General features: G+C 41.2%; 1 protein-coding gene across 1 annotated transcript in view; it reads right to left on the reverse strand.

The window, feature by feature from the left end:
* Window positions 1-14,538: 14,538 nt before the first annotated feature.
* The window catches only part of LOC126101147 (serine protease gd-like), a 307,303-nt gene continuing 302,772 nt past the window's right edge, over window positions 14,539-19,069 (reverse strand). The window contains exon 9 of the mRNA XM_049911839.1: window positions 14,539-15,269. Coding sequence (XP_049767796.1) covers window positions 15,046-15,269 — 224 coding nt within the window. The 3' untranslated portion in view covers window positions 14,539-15,045. The remainder of the gene's footprint in view (window positions 15,270-19,069) is intronic.

Raw genomic sequence — 19,069 nt, forward strand, 5'->3', positions numbered from 1 at the left:
TGAGGTGGAGGTCAACACTGAGGAATGTGGGAATGGGAACGAAGGTGTTGAGATTCTGTAGGAATGTGGACAGGGTGTCCTCACCCTCAATCCAGATCACAAAGACATCATCAATGAATCTGAACCAGGTGAGGGGTTTGGGATTCTGCATGTTCAGGAAGAATTCCTCTAGATGGCCTATGAATAGGTTAGCATAGGATGGTGCCATGTGGGTACCTACTGCCATACCACAGGTTTGTTTGTAGGCGATGCCTTCAAAGGAAAAGTAATTTTGGGTGAGGATGTAGTTGGTTACACAATTTCTTGATCTTGAACCTTGCCTCCTGTCATTCACCAAATCCCTCAACATGCAAGGTAACTTTACATCTGCAGAAAGAGCTGCAATCCACTGCCTAAAATCTGACATCAACCTTATTATCCTACCTGCTGACAGAGTCCACCCGCTGTCAAATTTGTCCACTTGCAAACCCTGCCACAATACCCCATTCCAGAAATCCAGCATGATCTCCAGTCTCACCTCAAATCCGTAGGTCCATCCAAGAACCTCCGCCCCCCCCCCCCCCTCCCCCGAGTGCATCTCTCTCCTCACCTCTACCACTGCCCACACTCCTACCTCCTACATGCTTCCATAAACCCAACCAGCCATGACGCCCCATTGTGACTGGTTACTGTGCACCCACTGAGGAAATCTCTGCTATCACAGACCAACACCTTCAGCCTATTAGCTGCAGCATATCCTCCTACATGAAAAATACCAACCATTTCCTCCATTGACTCTCCACAGTTCATGTTCCTTTACCACATGCTGCCCTCCTCGTCATTACTGATGCCACCTTCCTTCACACTAACATCCCTAATGCCCATGGCCTAGTCACTATTGAATACTACCTTTCCCAACACCCGATGGATTCAAAAATCTACAACCTCCTTTCTGGTCACCATGCATCCTCAACCACAATTACATCTCCTTTGAAGGCATCACCATCTAACAAATACAGGATACAGCAATGGACACCCACAAGGTGCCATCCCTTGCCAACCTATTTGTGGGCCATCTAGAGGAATCCTTCCTGCACACCCTGAATCCCAAACCCTTCAGCTCATTCAGATTCACTGATGATGTCTGTGTGTTGTGCATTGAGGGTGAGGACATCCTGTCCACATTTCCACAGAACCTGAACACCTTCTCCCCCTTTTCATTATCTGGTGCTCCTTAACCCAACAAGCCACCTTCCTCGAAGTTGAGCACATCAGTATCTCCATCCATATCAGATCTAACAACCACCAGAAATACCTCTAGTTCGACAGCTGCCACCCATTCCACACAAAGAAAATCGTTCCATACACCTAACCACATGTGGCCGTTGCATTTGCAGTGATTCGCAGTCCCTCTCAAAATATACCAAGGGTTTTGCTGAAGTCTTTGCAGACCACCATTACCCTCCCAGTCTTGTACAGAAACAGATCTCCTGTACCTTATCCCTCCAGACACACACCAGCTGCCAAAATCTCAACATCTGGCCACAGCAGAGTATACCCTTCATTACTCAGTGCCACCCATGATTGGAGCAGCCGAATCACATTCTCTGCCAGGGTTTCAACTACCTCTCATCGTGCCTTGAAATGAGGAATGTCATACCTACTACCTCCCCACCTCTCCCTGCTCTCAACCACTTGCCCCATGGCTCATATCCTTGTAACAGACAGTTGCAAGGCCTGCCCCATACATCCTCCCACCATCACCTACTCTAGTCCAGTCCAGTCCAGTCCAGTCCAGTCCAGTCCAGTCCAGTCCAGTCCAGTCCAGTCACAAGCCTCACCTGCCCCATCAAAGTTAAGGCTACCTGTGAAACCTGCTGCAACCACTGTGCTTTGTTCTATGTGGGCATGACAATCAACAAGCTGTCTCCCCGCATGCATGGCCACCGACAAACTGTGACCAAGAAACAGCTGGATCATCCAGTCGCTGTGCATGTTGCCCATCACAGCATTCTTCCTTTTAATGACTGCTTCACAGTCTGTGTCATCTTTCCCTCCTACCAACAGCAGATTTTCTGAATTGTTCAAGTGGGAACTCTCTCTGCAATCTATCCTATGTTCCCGTAACCTTCCTAGCCTCAACCTTCGATAGTCATTGTCCTTCAGTCACCTATCCCTTCCCTGTTCCCACTCCATAAGCACACTCAGTGTCTGTTTACTTGTCTCCTTCTCCGGCCTGCCTCACCCTCTGTCTAACCTCCTGATTGTGTCTAGCTGCCCTATCTTCTCTCCACCTCATCCCTATATGCTTCCACAAACAGCACTTTACTGTGCCCCAGCCGTACCCTGCTCTCTTTCCCCCTCCCTGCCCCAGTCTCCGAGCCTTCTGGACGAAAGTTCATGTGTTTAGTAGTCTTTTGTTGTGCCTGTCTGCAACTCAACATACCCACTATATGGTGAGTAGTGCTCTATCCTTTTCGTAATATTGTCAAAACAATTTCTAAGAATTTTTTGTAAGTAATGTGTACTACAAAATTAAAGATTGTAATAACAAAAGAGCATAACTACAACATTATTACATTTCTGTACATAATCACAATTTATTGTCTTCACAAGAAAATCATGGCTCAAGATGTTAAGTGTACGATAGTAATGTCTTATTATCCTGAGTTCAACCACTCATCCATCATGAAGGGGATGCTGTGCGGTGTAACTAATGTTAGGAATGAAATGTTGTCCCAAAAAGAAAATCAAAGTTAACTGTCTTTTCATAATGTTAATGGTAGCTGTAAATAAAGTTATTGCAATTTGCTGAGTGTACTCGGTATCTTCAGAATAATAATCATTGTCTTGCTCTGGATGTTCTTGAGGCTTGACTGCAGATACAGTTTCTTCGAAATTTTTGAAGTGAAAATGGGCTGGCAAATTGCACGGTTCTCAATAATTGTATAAAATCAGTTGTTTCAGATGTATTGTTTATTACACTACAGAGTCCTCTTCGAAATCTTGCAGGTCTTATATACATTTTCTGACAGTCAGAACATCGTTACATATAATAATTTTGTTAATTAAAATTACAGAAGTTGTTCAAAATGACAAATGTTATTCAGTAGTTACAACTGAAATAGATGAAACAGCATACCAGGTCAAATACGTATTTGTCATTGCAAAACTAAGTGAAATGATTCAAATAAATGATACTGATTACATTTTTGTTGGTTGCTCTGAAACTAGCAAATCCCATATCTTCCTAATGTGTTCCTGGTTACAAATATATGTGCATATTTTTTGGCATGAACAGAATTTCAATAAGTGTTACAGTAGTCTAAATAATCTCTCTGTTTACATCGTCAATAAGATTTCATTTTACGATTTTCAGTAATTAGGTATTTTTATAGATTAGCAATTACATAGTAGCCTGGCAGTACATTAATCAGAGTTCTTGAAGATTTTAAACATTATAAAACCAGTATTTTTGATGTCTCATTAGTTGATTGTTCATAACTGAATGGTTCTAATTGTAATGAAACAGACTGATTAAGCATGTTCCTAGCAACAGATGGATGTAAATACTTTGACATGAGATTATTGAAAATCATATTTCACTGTTCAAAAGGTGAAATCACCTACATAGGTCCTACCTAATGATGTAATAGTTGATTAAGCAATCTGAATTAGCTTTAGTGTTATGTGAAAGGTAATCTAAATTAGTTGTTGAAATCATATGAAGAACAAGCTGTCATGTTTCAGGTGGACTGAGGGAGGACAACAAGAGAATCATGGAGCATAACTGAATGTTTACTGGCATGGAATCAATTTTCTGAACAGACTAGAATTAGTGCAAGCCATATGTTGTGCAAACTTTCCACAATTTTAACATCATACAGTTGCAGTGTATGTCTGTAACTTCTTAGGCACAAATAATATTTTATTCCATTGTTTTGTTGCAATTTAAAGTCTTCCCACATGTCATTCTGGAAATCTAGATCAAGGCAAACAATGACTTGCAAAAAGAATTTGACTCATTACTACATCCATGCTCATTTATTAAATTATGCATGTGTGGGATATCAAATGAAAATTGAGACTGGGCTGAAGATTTTTTGGTAGAGAGGGCACACGATGTTATCTTAGATGAAAAATTATCAGCAAAAGGAATAGCTTAAGGCATACCTCGGGGAAGTGTGTTAGAACAATTGTTGTTCATGTTGCTTATTAATGAACTGGCATACAATAATAATAGTAACCTCAAATTTTTTGCTGATATTCAGTTGCCTACAGTGAAGTACTATCTAAAGAAAGCTGCAAAAATATTCAAGTTATATCGATAAGACTTCAAAGTGGTGCAAGTAGGGGCAACTGTTTATACATTCAGAAATGTAAAATTATGACCTTTACAATATGGAAAGAAATGTATTCTATGATTACAATATCAGCCACACATTTTTAATATGTCCACATAAGTTAAACTGATACTGTAACATAACATGCCTGATAAAGCAAAGCCTTCTATGTCTCAATCAATACATTGTACATATGCAAGAAATCTCAATGCACACTGTAATTATGTGAGGGACACAAACTGGAACTGTTTATAGCATAGTGATTATAGGAATGTGTTGTGGAAAGGCTACAGTCCCCAACAATGTGTCATGCCACACTTCGTATTGTTAACACTGAGGGCATCCTTTCTTCAGAAATTTTAGCCTCTTATTATAAAAGTAATACTTTTTGTTAAATGCATTCCTGTAGATGTGTCTAGAGGCATCTTTCCTGTACTGTAAGCTTTTAATTCTTCACTGTGAACCCTGAATCCATCCTTATTCCACTGGAAAATATTAATGCAGTAGGGTTCCCTTTCTTCTTTTTTACCTATTGTAAAAGGATGCTTTAGATCAGGGAGCGGAACAGAAGGCATGTCTGCTTATTGTTTTGATATGATTTGCAATTCCACGTTAGAGCCATCACCACATGAAACTGCTGTTTTGCCAACTGACAGCCGTTACTATTTTCTTTTCTTTGCTGGAAGAAAGTTAGAGTTCAACATCCTGACAATGATGTCATTCTTGTTTTTTCGTGTGTGTGTGTGTGGGGGGGGGGGGGGGGGGGGTTGGATGAATGAATGAACAGAGTTGGAGTAATACACGTAAATGCACAACACCAACAAGGCACAGTGGCAATCTCGTGTCTCCACCTGTGAAGGGGTCACTTATGCTTTGGCATCGCAGCTTGGTGGAGTTTTGAAAGTCAGATAATAAGAGGCACTGCCTTTGATGACAGTGTCCAGAAACAGTTGAAAGAAGCTGAAAAATATTGTCTTGTGTTTACTTCTGAGATTCGGTGCGGAGATGATGACCTTTTTAATAGGAGGTCTGTTCACCCAATATTATAATTTTTACATTAAAGCAACAAAATGCAGAAGAGGTTTTTAAGAAGCATTTCATAGCTTGAGTACTGCAAAGTTCTGTTCCAAACCTCAGACAGAGAACAAGTCCCACATCAAGAGAATTCTGGATAGGCAACCACACTAGAAAATACTTAAGGTAAAAAAAAAAAAAACATCATTGATAGCATCAGAGCAACAGATCACTTGGCATATCTTCTAGGCTCAGGGCAGTTCTAGAACAGCACTGTTACACACCATTTTCGAACCCCAAGTGCAGGAGGCAGGTAAGATGTGCAAAGAGAAGTGTGTTTTATTGGAAATAAGAAGAATTTTCAAAAAGTAACCAAATAAAATACAACATTGCCTAGAGAACCAAAGTAAACACAGAAGAAGACATAGGTGAACACATGCTGCACTGTCACCCAGTGTTAATTATAATGTTTAAGAAATAGTAATTGTGATTTGGTAAACACTAAATAACCAAGAATTATCAAGACAAAAAGGATAATCTACATTAACTGACCACAGCAACCAGGTCAACAACAAAAAATATTTACATGTTGAAATAACCACTGACACTTTTGTCAAGAAATATTTTGTTGACAAGAAACATTTTGTTGACAAAATGAAAGATTTAGTTGTGCTGATTCTGAGGCTTGCTTGCAGCACCAGTCTCTGAGAGAAACTGCAGCAGTTGCCCAATGAAGCAGCAGGGCAGCTTCAGTTGGCAGTGTGGCAGCTGGTCAGTAAACTTACATCTGTACAGCACCTGATTGCAACATTGTTTCATCCACACTTGACATAGGATCAGTGTTGGTGTGCTCAATGAGGTGAGCTGTAAACAGCCCCAAGCTAATTTTATTTATTGGTGATCTTTTTGTGAAGCATTGTTGATATATGTTGTTCTGATAACTTGGCATTAACCTTAAAACAGAAACACAGGAGTTAAGTGTTCCTCAGTATATTATATATTGTCACTACTGCATGCCACATACGAACCGCAAACACGGAAAGCGGTTTAGGTGAAATATTAGAGAAACTAAAACATTAAATGAACTGTCAAATAATTTACATCCCTTCAAACTCAAGGCAAGTAATTAAGGAAGACATGTTAGCTAATAATATTAATATATATGGACAAGTAGTAAAAGAATTATCTGCAAAAAGTAGATAAAATTTCTATATTAGAAGTGGTCTTAGTAAATTTGCCTAAGAATTTACAGACCTTGGGGTGGGGTGGAGTGGGGGGAGGTCATGTGAGGCTTCTGTCTTTTTCTCTCTCTCTCTTTTCCTTTCCTTTGATACTAACATATTCACTCTTAATTTTCTTTTTCTTGTTTCTCCAACTGGAGTACCTACTCCATCATCCCTCTTTCCACATTCATACATTTCTATCATAGACACCCTTTTCCACAGATCACATTGTGGAACATACAACCTACCGATGTTGGGTAGCATGGGGTAGTAATACAAGTACGATGACAAGACATATACAGTTTGCTGACACAGACAATATATTTGGAAGAAATGCATATGTTAGCCACATCACAGAAACAAGGGGACAAATGGGAATGGAAATGCAGTAAAGCAGTGTCCAGAGAGAAATTGTCTGGAACCTGTAGAGTAGTGTGTTTACATTTTGCGGCATGCACTGCAGCTGTAGCGGTTAAAAACCTAAGTACTGACAAACTTATTTGTGCACTGTTATACAGTGATTAAATTTATTAGTTTTCAGCGGTGTTTCGAGCCATTTGTGGCAAAATAATGATTTAATAAACTTTTGGAAACATTCACTCACTATGTTTTTTAGAGTTTTCTGTGCGTTGAAGTCGTTGAGTAAATTTCGTGCTTTAGTTTTCAACTGACGTTTCTTATTGTTTCTTGTGAAATATTTAAGTAAAATTTTCATTCAGTATTTTAACTTTGTTTAGTGTTCCAGTGGCCATTTGAATGTTTTGGTTTTACCTAACACTTTTGTGAAGTTTTGTTGGTGTTGGTATTAGGTGTGGTGTAGCTGTATTAATACAATTAGTTGCTTTCTTAGTAGGCAGAGAATTTCTAGACCATTATTGTTAGTTCTATAAATAGTTCTACTGGTGTAACTGAACTTTGGTAATGCAGACGTATAGTTTTTTTCAGTAACTGTAAAATTTTACCATGAGTGAGAAATGTGGGCTCTGTCATAGGTTTGTGAGTTTTGGGTTATGATGTGGGATTTGTTAAAAGTATTTTCATTGGGGGGGGGGGGGAGATGCAGTGGGGAAGCCAGTGGTCATTTTAGTGAGGTCCTCTCGTGGTAGCGCAGAATCTGTAATAGAAATAGGTCAATAGGAGCAGAAGCTTAAGATCTGTGCCCTTCAGGGGCAGTTACAACACGCAAAGGAGAAACTCGATAGGTTGAGGAGGGTGATGGGAAATGGGAACTTGCAGTTGGCAAGAAGGCAGCTAGGAAGAGGAGGTATTCAGACAGTTTTACTTTGCATGTATGCAATAGATTTGACCAACTGTCAGAGTTGAGTGGAGAGGAGCCTCGTGTAGCTGTAGATGTAGATGCAGAGGACATACAGCAGTCCTCAGCAATTAGGAGGCCTAGGTTAATTGCTAAGTCTAACAGAAAGAAGATTCTGCTGCTAGGTACTTCTCACAGTAGAGATGTGGGCCAGACGTTGCAGCAAGTATTGGGGAGTGAGTACCACGTCACCAGCATTGTGAAGCCTAGTGCAGGGTTGGCTCAAGTGACTGACAGCATCGGGGAGTTATGTAGGAATTTTACGAAGGAGGATCAGATAGTAACAGTGGGTGGAGCAGGGGACAGTCTTGACAGGGACGAGGAATATGATGTAGGTGGTGACCTGGTAAAAATAGCTACTCAAACTGTTGGAACTAATGTGCATTTCGTGCAACTGTTTCAGCATCATGATCGACCTCACCTTAATGCGGCTGTCAGATGCATAAACATGGGGCTGGGGAGGGCACTGATGGCAGAGGGCATGGGTCACATCTCAGTGGTGCCAGCTGGGTCTATCAGTAGATCGAGTTTCACTAGGCATGGCCTGCATCTCAATAGGTATGGGAAGGGCTGACTGGCTAAGCTTATACATGACAGTGTAGTGGGGGGATGGAGGGGGGGGGGGGGGTCACTTATGGAAAAATTCCTGTAGTAGTTGGTGTTAGAGCTGCACTTTTTTTTTTTTTAGACTTAAGTCATTTATGACAGTGCAAGACAAAGGATGTTTGTAGATCTCATGAATTGATATGATCTGATGCAGACTGTTTTTTCCAACTAGGGTGCAGGGGAACAGTAGCACAGTCTTAGACAATATTTTTATGCATTCATCATTACTAGATGGGCATTCTGTTAGTAAAAGCATGATGCACAAATTTTAACACTTAAAGGCCTTTGTACTCAAACCAATGTCATATTTAATTACAAACTACGTAGGGGATGTTTATAGTGCCGATAACATAGATGATAAATATAATGCTTTCCTTATCACATTTCTCCTGCTCTTTGAGAGTTGCTTTCCATTAGAACGTTCTAAACGGGGTACAACCAGTAATAGGCAGCCCGGGTGGCTGACTAGTGGGATAAGGATATCTTGTAGAACAAAATGGGAATTATATCAAAATGTCAGAAGTAGTCACAATCAAGATACAGTAGCCCATTAAAAACAGTATTGTAAGGTGCTTAAAAACGTTATTAGGAAGGGAAAGAGTATGTGGTATGCAAATAGAATAGCTAATTCACAGGATAAAATTAAAACCATATGGTCATTGTGAAGGAAGTGTCTGGTCAGCATCACAAGGTCGACGATACGAAGTCAGTGTGCAATAAAAATATTTCTCTTACTGATAAATCAGATATATGTATAGTATTGAACCATCATTTTCTGAGCATTTCTCATGAATTAAATAAAAATTTAGTTTCTACAGGAAATCATAACTTCTTGGCAAATGCCTTTCTGAGATTGATGTCTGAAATGCTTCTCTGTGATACAGACAAGAGGGAGATTGTGTCAATAATTAAATCACTGTAGGCTAAGGGCTCTCATTGTTATGATGGAATGTCTAGTAGAATATTAAAGTATTGTGCTGCAGTTGTTAGCCCTGTATTTAGCCATATTTGTAATTTTTCCTTTAGGTCAGTTTCCTGAGTGATTAAAGTACTCAGTAGTAAAGCCATTTTATAAAAAGGGAGAAAGGGATAATGTAGATAATTTTAGACCTGTTTCTGTGCCATCAGTGTTTGCAAAAGTTATTGAAAAGGCTCTGTATGTAAGGATAATTGATCATTTTATACCACACGATTTGCTATCAAATGTACAGTTCGGCATTAGAAGCCGTTTAACAACTGAAAATGCTATATTCTCTTTCCTCTGTGACGTACTGGATGGTCTAACCAAAAGGTTTCGAATGCTTGGCATATTTTTTTTTTATTTAACTAAGGCATTTGATTGTGTTGATCATAAAATATTGCTCCAGAAGTTGGACCATTACGGAATACGGGGAGTAGTTCACAACTGGTTCACCTCTTACTTTAGCAACAGGCAGCAAAAGGTCATTATACACAATGTTGGTAACAGCTGTGAAGTGGGGTCTGAGTGGGGTACTGTCAAGTGGGGGGGGGGGGGGGGGGGGCCTGGGATCAGTGTTGGAGCCACTCCTGTTCCTTATTTATATAAATGATATGTCCTCTAGTATTAGGCGTAACTCTAAAATATTTGTGTTTGCTAATGACACTAGCTTGGTAGTAAAGGATGCTCATTTTCAAATAGTGCAGTATATGACCTGAGTTCATGGCTTGTAGAAAATAAACTAATGCTAAATCACAGTAAGACTCAGTTTTTACAGTTTCTGACACAATTCAACAAAACCTGACATTTTAATTTCACAGAATGGGCATATGATTAGTGAAACTGAACAGTTCAAATTTCTAGGTGTTCAGATAGATAGTAAGCTGTCGTAGAAAGCCCACGTTCAGGATCTTGTTCAGAGACTTAATACTGGCATTTTTACTATTTGAACGGTATCAGATGTGAGTGATCGTTCGACACGAAAATTAGTCTACTATGCTTATTTTGATTCGCTTATGTCATATGGTATTATATTCTGGGGTAACTCTTCCCATTCTGAAAGGATATTTTTGGCTCAGAAACAGGTGGTTCAGGCAATAACTGGTGTACCTGCAATTGGTTCAGACTTCCTTAACTCTTGTGCAGGATACTGCTGCATCCATTTTCAGTAAGCTTCCACTCTAATTCAAAAACCTCTGCAGTAATCCATGCACTTTTAAATTGAAACTGAAGTGTTTCCTCATGGATCACTATTCCTGTTCTGTCGAGGAGTTCCTTGAAAAATGAAGCTGATTCTTATTGTATTGTTGATTGTGTTTACTTAAACTTATGGACTTACTTTTTTCAGGTTCATAAACATTTATTTCTATCTGTTGTTAATTTTATGTTGTAATTTCATGTATTGGCACGTTCCATGACCTTTGAGATTTGTTCCTCAATTTGGTCCTATGGAACTTGACGTGTAAATAAAAATAAATATTTAAAAAAAGCAGAGAAATGCAGGGATGTTATTGATGAAAAGCATAGGAAGAATATAATGAGAGCAGGCTTTTTTATTAAATATTTTCATATATTTAAATTATAACACTGCAAGGAAACTAGGTCAAAGTTATTAAAGAGAGAGTTAGGGAACACACATTTGGGGATTATCAGATAGAATCACTATACTGCAGAGAAACATCATTAGAGAAAGATGTTAGAGGCTGTGCCTACAGTTAAAGATGCAAGACGAGGTGGGTCTGATTTTGGAAAGGTATTAAAGGGTTAGGAGTGGGTGGATCTGTGGAAAGTCTGGGCCTTTGCCTAGGTCAAGTGAATCCATAGAAGGAATGACCTGTACCATTTCTTTGATGTAGAGGGGTGAGGAGAGTAATATTTGCATTGAAGAGATTCTAAAGGTATTTGCACAGCATTTGCCCATAGGTATAAGGTGTGAGTGTACCTCTTGTATGAAGCTGTACAGCGACTGTTAGTCACAGTGTTGCAGTGTTCTAGAAAGTAGTCAAAGATTAATATACTTACCTGAACAAGGACGATTCTTGTAACTTTTGTTTCCGCACATGTTTGACTTACCATGGCTCTTTGATTTGAAACTGTGGAGTGTGGTTGTAGATTAAAATGTTAGCATGTAACTCCTTGCAGTAAAAAAGACTTAAACTTTGTTTATCTTAGAGCCTTAAGAACCTTGTACTGTTATGCATAATAATTTAAAGAACAGTGCACAGTAAATAACCTTCGAGTAAAAGTAATGACAGAATGATAGACACTGGTCAAACAGGACAAATATCCCTCGTGGGGGTTTTCTTTAACTACAAAAATCTAATAGTTTACATGCAAAGTAGCTGAAGAATAATAATAGCACAATAAAGTGGGTAATATGGTAGTCATTTACTAGATTAGTATACAATAAATAACATAATAGTCAAATAGATATTCATTAGTAATTGGAACCAATTATGCTAAGAAAGAAATGAGGTGATTAAAAGCGCGCTATAGCTTTCAACTGAATAATTGTAAATACTTGATCAAAAGGGAAGTGAATCCTTGGTAAACCAAGTAATAATAAACTTAAAAGATTGAGCTAAGAAACATGCCAACATTCGCTTTGTGTTGTGGAAGGAATAAAACAATGTTTGGTCTTGTGAGACCATAAGTTTAATAATGAAAATAATTTGACAAAAGTTAAAGGTTATAAAATGATTGTGATTAGTTATGTAAATAAAATTATACAACATCTTTCGTCCAAATGAGATTCTTCAGAATCACATGTTCCACTCTTATTGTCTAAGGCTGTCAGAAGATGTTTGTGAGTGCTGAAAATGTTATTTTAGTTAGTTAGGATGTAGAGAGCCTCCCACTGGGAGCACATTCATTTGATGAATGTACAGTATCAGAGTGAGAAGTGGGAATACACCACCTCACCAAGGCACAATGGTGATTGGGCATCTCCACTTGCCGTGATAGGATTGCTTATGCTTTGAGCTTCACAGTAGTGAAAATGAACAAGTGCTCATAGGTCTTAAAGTAAGCATTTATGAGTCCATTTCTGGTAGACTTTCTTGCTTTGAATGATTGTTCCTGTCATATCCCTGAATATTGACCATTCTTCCTGGAACACCCTGTGTATATGCAGTATTCGGTTTACATCAAATATTTCCTTTTGTACTGTTTGTTTGAGGTACTCATTGAACAGCAAGTGGTAGCTGAAACACATCAGCAGACATCCTTATGTTACAGCAGGTGTTGCATGGAGCTAGTGGCATTGCAAGGAGCTAGTGGCATTGCAAGGAATGCCAAGGAGGACCTCAGAGCACATCACCAAAAGGGAATTCCGTGAGTGTACAAACCAAGAATGAAGAAAATCAAATCTGATGTGAACACTGTTTATGTCCAGTTAGTTGGAGTCAAGAATTCACTCCAGACACTTGCATGTAATAAAACTTCAATGTTGATGGAAGCTTGGGGAAATCATTCTAAAGAATAATTTAAGAAGTTGTGAAAGAGTCCATATCAAGAATTTATGTTTTAGTCACCAGAACACTTTCAGTCAGAAGCAAAGACACTGTCAAATCATCTGTTGTAAAACATAATGAAAAGTAACAAATAGTCATGCCTTGCAAGTAGGAGCATTTGTAGGCTACACTAAGTTGACAAAGCTGCTCTCTATCAGCTGCAATTGGTACTACACAGTTCAAAAAAATTCAGCATACAGATGGAGCAACAGGTGGATGCCAAATGGCATTAAAGCCTCCTGGCAGTACAGCCTGAAATAATATCCAGACCCAGGAGTCCCATCTAGCAGAAATAGTTAAGGAAACCATGGAAAACCAAATGTGGATTGAAAAGCAGTGATCTGAACCACATTCATGAATGAGAATTCAGTGACAACTTACAAACCAGGCAGTTAACCAGAAATTCAATGGACTTCATATTATTCACTACATCACAGCAATCATCAATGAAGTTAGGGCAAAATTTATAGTAACAGAAGACTTTTAGTATTGAGCAACCCACAGCTTGTGATTCAGGGTGTTTGGTTAAGTTTATAAGGAAGGAGGTAGCATGTTTTGATTCAGTTGGATGTTGGGGATGTGGTGTTCAATAGCAGAAGCCCTTGGTTAGAGGGGGTACATTAGCGTATCAAGTCACAAACTGTGAATAGCAGTAAGTCTGGTTGAGAAGGGATAGTAACTTCAGAAAGGCTCTGCTATCATCAATTCTGCCCTGAAATGAAAAAGTCCTAACATTTTCAGTTATGCTATTTCAGTAACCATCTAAATTATTAAATATTCTTGCCCATTGTTATACCATTATTGCTCAGAATCAATTGTCATGTGTTATGTCCTTATTGGAGACCTCAATTGAAGAACTTGTCTTAGGAATCCACTAATTATTTCTGTCATATCACCAGCATATCTTTTCCTTTAAATGCAGGGACACCTGTGAATTTCTATGTACCCCATGTACGTATTTCTTTCTTGACATGACTACCACACTGGCAAACTGAGGGAGGGGGGGGGGGGGGGGGCAGAGGTGAATTTGAAAGCCAATTAGTGAGCATACTGCGGTTCAGCACAAAGTGCCCATCTGAAATGTTGTCTTCACATCCATTACTTTATAAATTATCCTCTTTGAAAATGTCATATTTATGTAAACTCATGCTGTCCTTCAAACATATCCTTCTGCCCCAAAAATATGTCTGATAGCTTGGGTATAACAAACCACTTCTTTTGCATCATTTCACTGTTCAATTCCTACCATATATGATGGATTATTTTCTTCACTTTTAGAAAATTTACTGAAGTAAAGTCTGTGTTGTTACATCTATAACTCAATATACATTCCTCTTACTGTTCTGTTTAGAAGTAATTCTAAAACTTATGAAAATTTTTCTTTTTATGTCTTGTGTCACAACTCACTACAACCTTATAGTTCTATTTTCTGCATCTCTTCAGACAACTATTGGTATTTTTATTTGATTTATGAAAGTAAGTGGAAACAAGTTTACAAAAATATATTTGCTTATAATAAAATTAATAATAATACTGTCGTTATGCATCAAAATTATCATGTGCAGTCAAAAATCACATCTAAATAAAATAATTTCATGAGGTTTTAATTTTTAAAAATCTACAAATTACATCCTGAGTTCAATGTTCTGGAGAATCTTACATAGAGGCCATAGTAAGGTTTAGCAACTAGAGGCTCAAAAAAACTGATTTTCTTCTACAGCAAATCAAATGCACATTTAGTAACCATAATAGAATTACAGGTTGGTTTCAGTTTATTAACATGTATGGCAAAGCACTATCTATAGCTTCCATCAACTTTTGTACTTTGTATGGCACACATACTTCTTTGTACGGCACACACACTTTCTTTCAAATTGCTACTGAGATCATATTCTTCCTGGAACATATACAGTGCTGAACACATCAGCCATAATCACTAATGTGTGTCATCAGTTTTCACAGCACAGTATGTAACCATAGTCATGGCTTTTGTCTTCTTGAAAATACAATAAATACAATTAAGTTTAGATACAACAGTCACTATATTCTCTTAGTTTTCAGGATCACCTGAACATAAGAGGCAATCACATTTATGTTATGGTTGATCTCCTAGTCTCTGTGCTATTTGCAAAATCCAGTCCTGGAATTTTGCAACATCTGTGAATACAATGTATTGCCTCAAGTCACAGCTCTGTGTTTCGGGATCAAGTAGTGAGAGGCTTACAATTCCACGCAGAAACCATTGTGTATCACTTCCTCGCCCTGGATCAGAGGGAAGGAAGAGACCACCTCCACTGTCACCTGAACAGGGCCCTGTATCTGTTGACAATAGAAAGTCAGAGTTCTACATTCAATATTATTGACATTATGTCACAAAATATTAATAAATATATAAGCTTCATCACGGAGGGCAAAGAAATTGATAACAAGCTTCACATACACAGCAAAGAAATGAAAATAGCTTTTCTGTACTTTTGTATCACTCTGCCAGATGAGACCTTGCTTTTCCATACTGCCATAAAGGTAAACTATTAATCAGTTCTATCAGTTACTTTTATCTATATTACATAGTAAGTAAATGTATTAGTGCCTGTTCCAGTTCAAATACCAAAAGTTTTGCTTCTTGAATCATATTATTCATTATCAGTAGAATGTTCTTAGAGGAAATCATGCGCTTAGGTTAAAATCTGTTTATAACAAACACTGGATAAACTTCATTTGTCTGCAATGCTGTTTCACTTAAGGAGCATTTTTGTGTGCCCATCCTCTGCAGCAAGCACAGATTTATAATTAAATAATAATTTATAATCAACTTATAATTTATAATTAAATTATAATTTATCATCAAAAAACAGCACTTGCAGCACTGTATTTAATTTCTACCAGATGTGTTTTGCCTTTTTACACTTTAAGGCATAATCAGTGGGAATTATAATGGTGGTTGTTGGGATTTTTAAGGGGGACTAAACAGCTAAGGTCATCAGTCCCCCATTCCAAAAACAGGCGAGACGTAAATCTGCGGAGCAAGTAAAACCCCACGGGGAAGGAGACTCCCCCCCAGGCACTGAAAGAACACAAATGCGGCAACGAACACTACAGACAAGAAGAGTACAGATGAACACCAGACAGAAAGAAACAGAAGAAAAGAAGATGGCCGGAGACTGGTTGACTGACCACGAGAACAAAAACAAGGGAAAGAGTCAACCACCTGACTACACACTAAAATCTGCAACCAAATATGAGAGACTCGAGGACAAGAGACACAGAAAGGGAAAGGTGCAGGACCTCCCTAAATGGAACCATAAAAAAAGACTACCACGGATAAAATTTAAAACGTCGTCAGCCATGGAGGCATCGTCGCATAAAACCAAAGGCAAAGTGCCCGGAAGATTAAAAGACTGGCGGAGGGTGCGCAGTCGGGGACACTCCAACAAAATGTGGGCAACCGTCAGCTGGGACCCACACCGACACAGGGGGGGATCGAGGGGGGGGGGGGGGGGGGGAGATCCTCCTGACGCAAAAGATGGCCGTGCGTCAGGTAGGTATGGCCGATGCGGAGCCGACACAGGACGACAGAGTCCCTGCGAGAAGCCCGCAGGGAGGACCGCCACACATCGGTCGCCTCCTTAACAGCCCGCAGTTTATTCGGGGATGTCAGGCCACACCACTCATCAGTCCACGTCCCAAGCACCTTACGGCACAACACCAACTGCTGATCACGAGCCGGGAGGCCGATCTCCAAAGCTGGGGCGTCGATCGCCCCTTTGGCCAGCCTGTCGACATGATCGTTCCCCAGGATGCCAACATGACCTGGCGTTCAAACAAAGACCACCGAACAACCAGAGCAGGTAACGGCCGAAACAGACTCCTAAACAGATGATACCAGAGGAGAAGAGGTATAGCAGCAGTCGATGCCTGGAGGCTGCTCAGGGAGTCACTGCAGATGACGATGGACGTACCTGAGCAGGAACGCATATGCTCAACAGCGCGCAATATGGCCACCAGCTCTGCAGTAAAAATACTGCGGCCAGCCGGCAAGTAGCACTGTTCAACATGGACAGCGTGAGCAAAAGCATAGGCAGTGCGACCATCAACCAGGGAACCATCAGTGTAGACAGTCTCACAGCCCGAAAATGAGGCGAGGAGCACAAGAAAACGGCGACGGAGGGCCACAGGCGGAACCGAGTCCTTGGGTCCCTGTGCCAAGTCCAGACGGACGGACGGACGGCCGGGGAAAACACCAGGGAGGCATAGGTGCACGGACCCGGAAGGGAGGCAGAAGAGGGAATGCCCCAAGTTCCGACAGCAGGGACTGGACGCGGACAGCTATGGAAAGCCCAGACCGAGGTCGCCGTTCGGGCAGATGGAGGACCATGGCAGGGAAAAGCAGGCAATGACTGGGATGGCCCAGCGAGCAATGCACATGGACAGCATAGTCGGCGAGCAGTCGATGGCGGCGAATCCGCAGCGGGGGAACCCCGGCCTCCACCAGTAGACTATCCATGGGGCTCGTACGGAAAGCGCCAGTTGCAAGCCGAACCCCACAGTGATGTATGGGGTCCAACAACGTCAACACTGAGGGTGATGCAGACCCATAGGCCAGGCTCCCATAATCAAGCCTGAACTGCACAAGTGTCTGTACAATTGCAACAGCGTGCAGCGATCTGCACCCCAAGACGTGTGGCTCAGGAAGTGGAGGGCATTGAGGTGCCGCCAGCACTTTTGCTTCAGCTGAGTAATATGAGGAACCCATTTGAGCTGGGCATCAAAGACGAGTCCTAAGAAGCGGCTAGTGTCCACCACTTCAAGGAGGTGGCCGTGTAGCTAAAGTTCAGGATGAGGGTGGACCGTCTGACGCCTGCAAAAGTGCATAACTCAAGTCTTGGCTGCAGAGAACTGAAAACCATGAGTCAGAGCCCATGATGCTGCCTTGCGAACAGCTACTTGCAGCCTGTGTTCGGCGACTCCCGTAGTCGTGGAGCTAAATGAGATGCAGATGTCATCGGCACACAAAGAAGGAGACACCGACGACTCTACGGCTGCAGCCAGACCATTAATGGCCACTAGAAATAAGGAGACGCTCAACACCGAGCCCTGCGGGACCCCATTTTCCTGTGTATAAGATGAACTAGAGGTGGCACCGACTTGCACCCGGAAAGAGCGGCGCAATAAAAAGGTTTGAAGAAAAGCCGGGAGCTGACCATGAAGACCCCACTCGTGCAATGTAGCAAGAATGTGATGCCTCCATGTTGTGTCATACGCCTTCCGCAGATCAAAAAATACAGCAACGAGATGCTGACGTCATGCAAAGGCCGTACAGATAGCAGATTCCAGCCGCACCAAATTGTCCGCAGCAGACCGGCCCGACGGAAGCCACCCTGGGATGGAGTGAGGAGACCGCGCGACTCAAGGACCCAACACAAACGCCGCCCCACCATACGTTCGAGCAATTTGCACAAAACGTTGGTGAGGGTAATGGGACGATAGCTGTCCACCGCCAGTGGGTCTGCACCGGGCTTCAAGATGGGGACAATAACACCCTCTCGCCATTGCGACGGGAACATGCCCTCGCTCCAAATGTGGTTAAAGATGGTGAGGATGTGTGTCTGGCAGTCCCTGGAGAGATGCTTCAGCATCTGCGCGTGGATGCAGTCTGGTCCTGGTGCTGTATCAGGGCAATCGGCAAGGGCAGCGAGGAATTCCCTCTCGCTGAAAGGAGCATTGTATTTTTCAGAACAACGCGTGTGGAATGATAACGGCGTCTGCTTGGCTCGCTCCTTTAGAGAGCGAAAGGCGGGGGGGTAAGTTGCAGTCGCAGAGCTCATAGCAAAGTGCGCAGCAAGGTGTTCAGCAATGGCGGCAGCGTCCGTGCAGACAGCGCCGTCCAGGGAGATCCCAGGGACACCCACAGGGGTCTGGTATCCATAAATCCGCAGGATCCGGGACCACATGAGCGAGGGGGAGACACGGGAGCCCAAGGATGAGACATACCTCTCCCAGCATTCCTGCTTACGCCATGCAATAAGACGACGGGCCAAGGCACGGAGCCTCTTAAAGGCGATGAGGGTCTCCAGAGATGGGTGCCGCCTATGACGCTGGAGAGCCCGCCTACAGTCGCA

Source organism: Schistocerca cancellata, chromosome 9, assembly GCF_023864275.1.
Source record: "Schistocerca cancellata isolate TAMUIC-IGC-003103 chromosome 9, iqSchCanc2.1, whole genome shotgun sequence".
In the NCBI taxonomy this organism is placed as follows: Eukaryota; Metazoa; Arthropoda; class Insecta; order Orthoptera; family Acrididae; genus Schistocerca; species Schistocerca cancellata.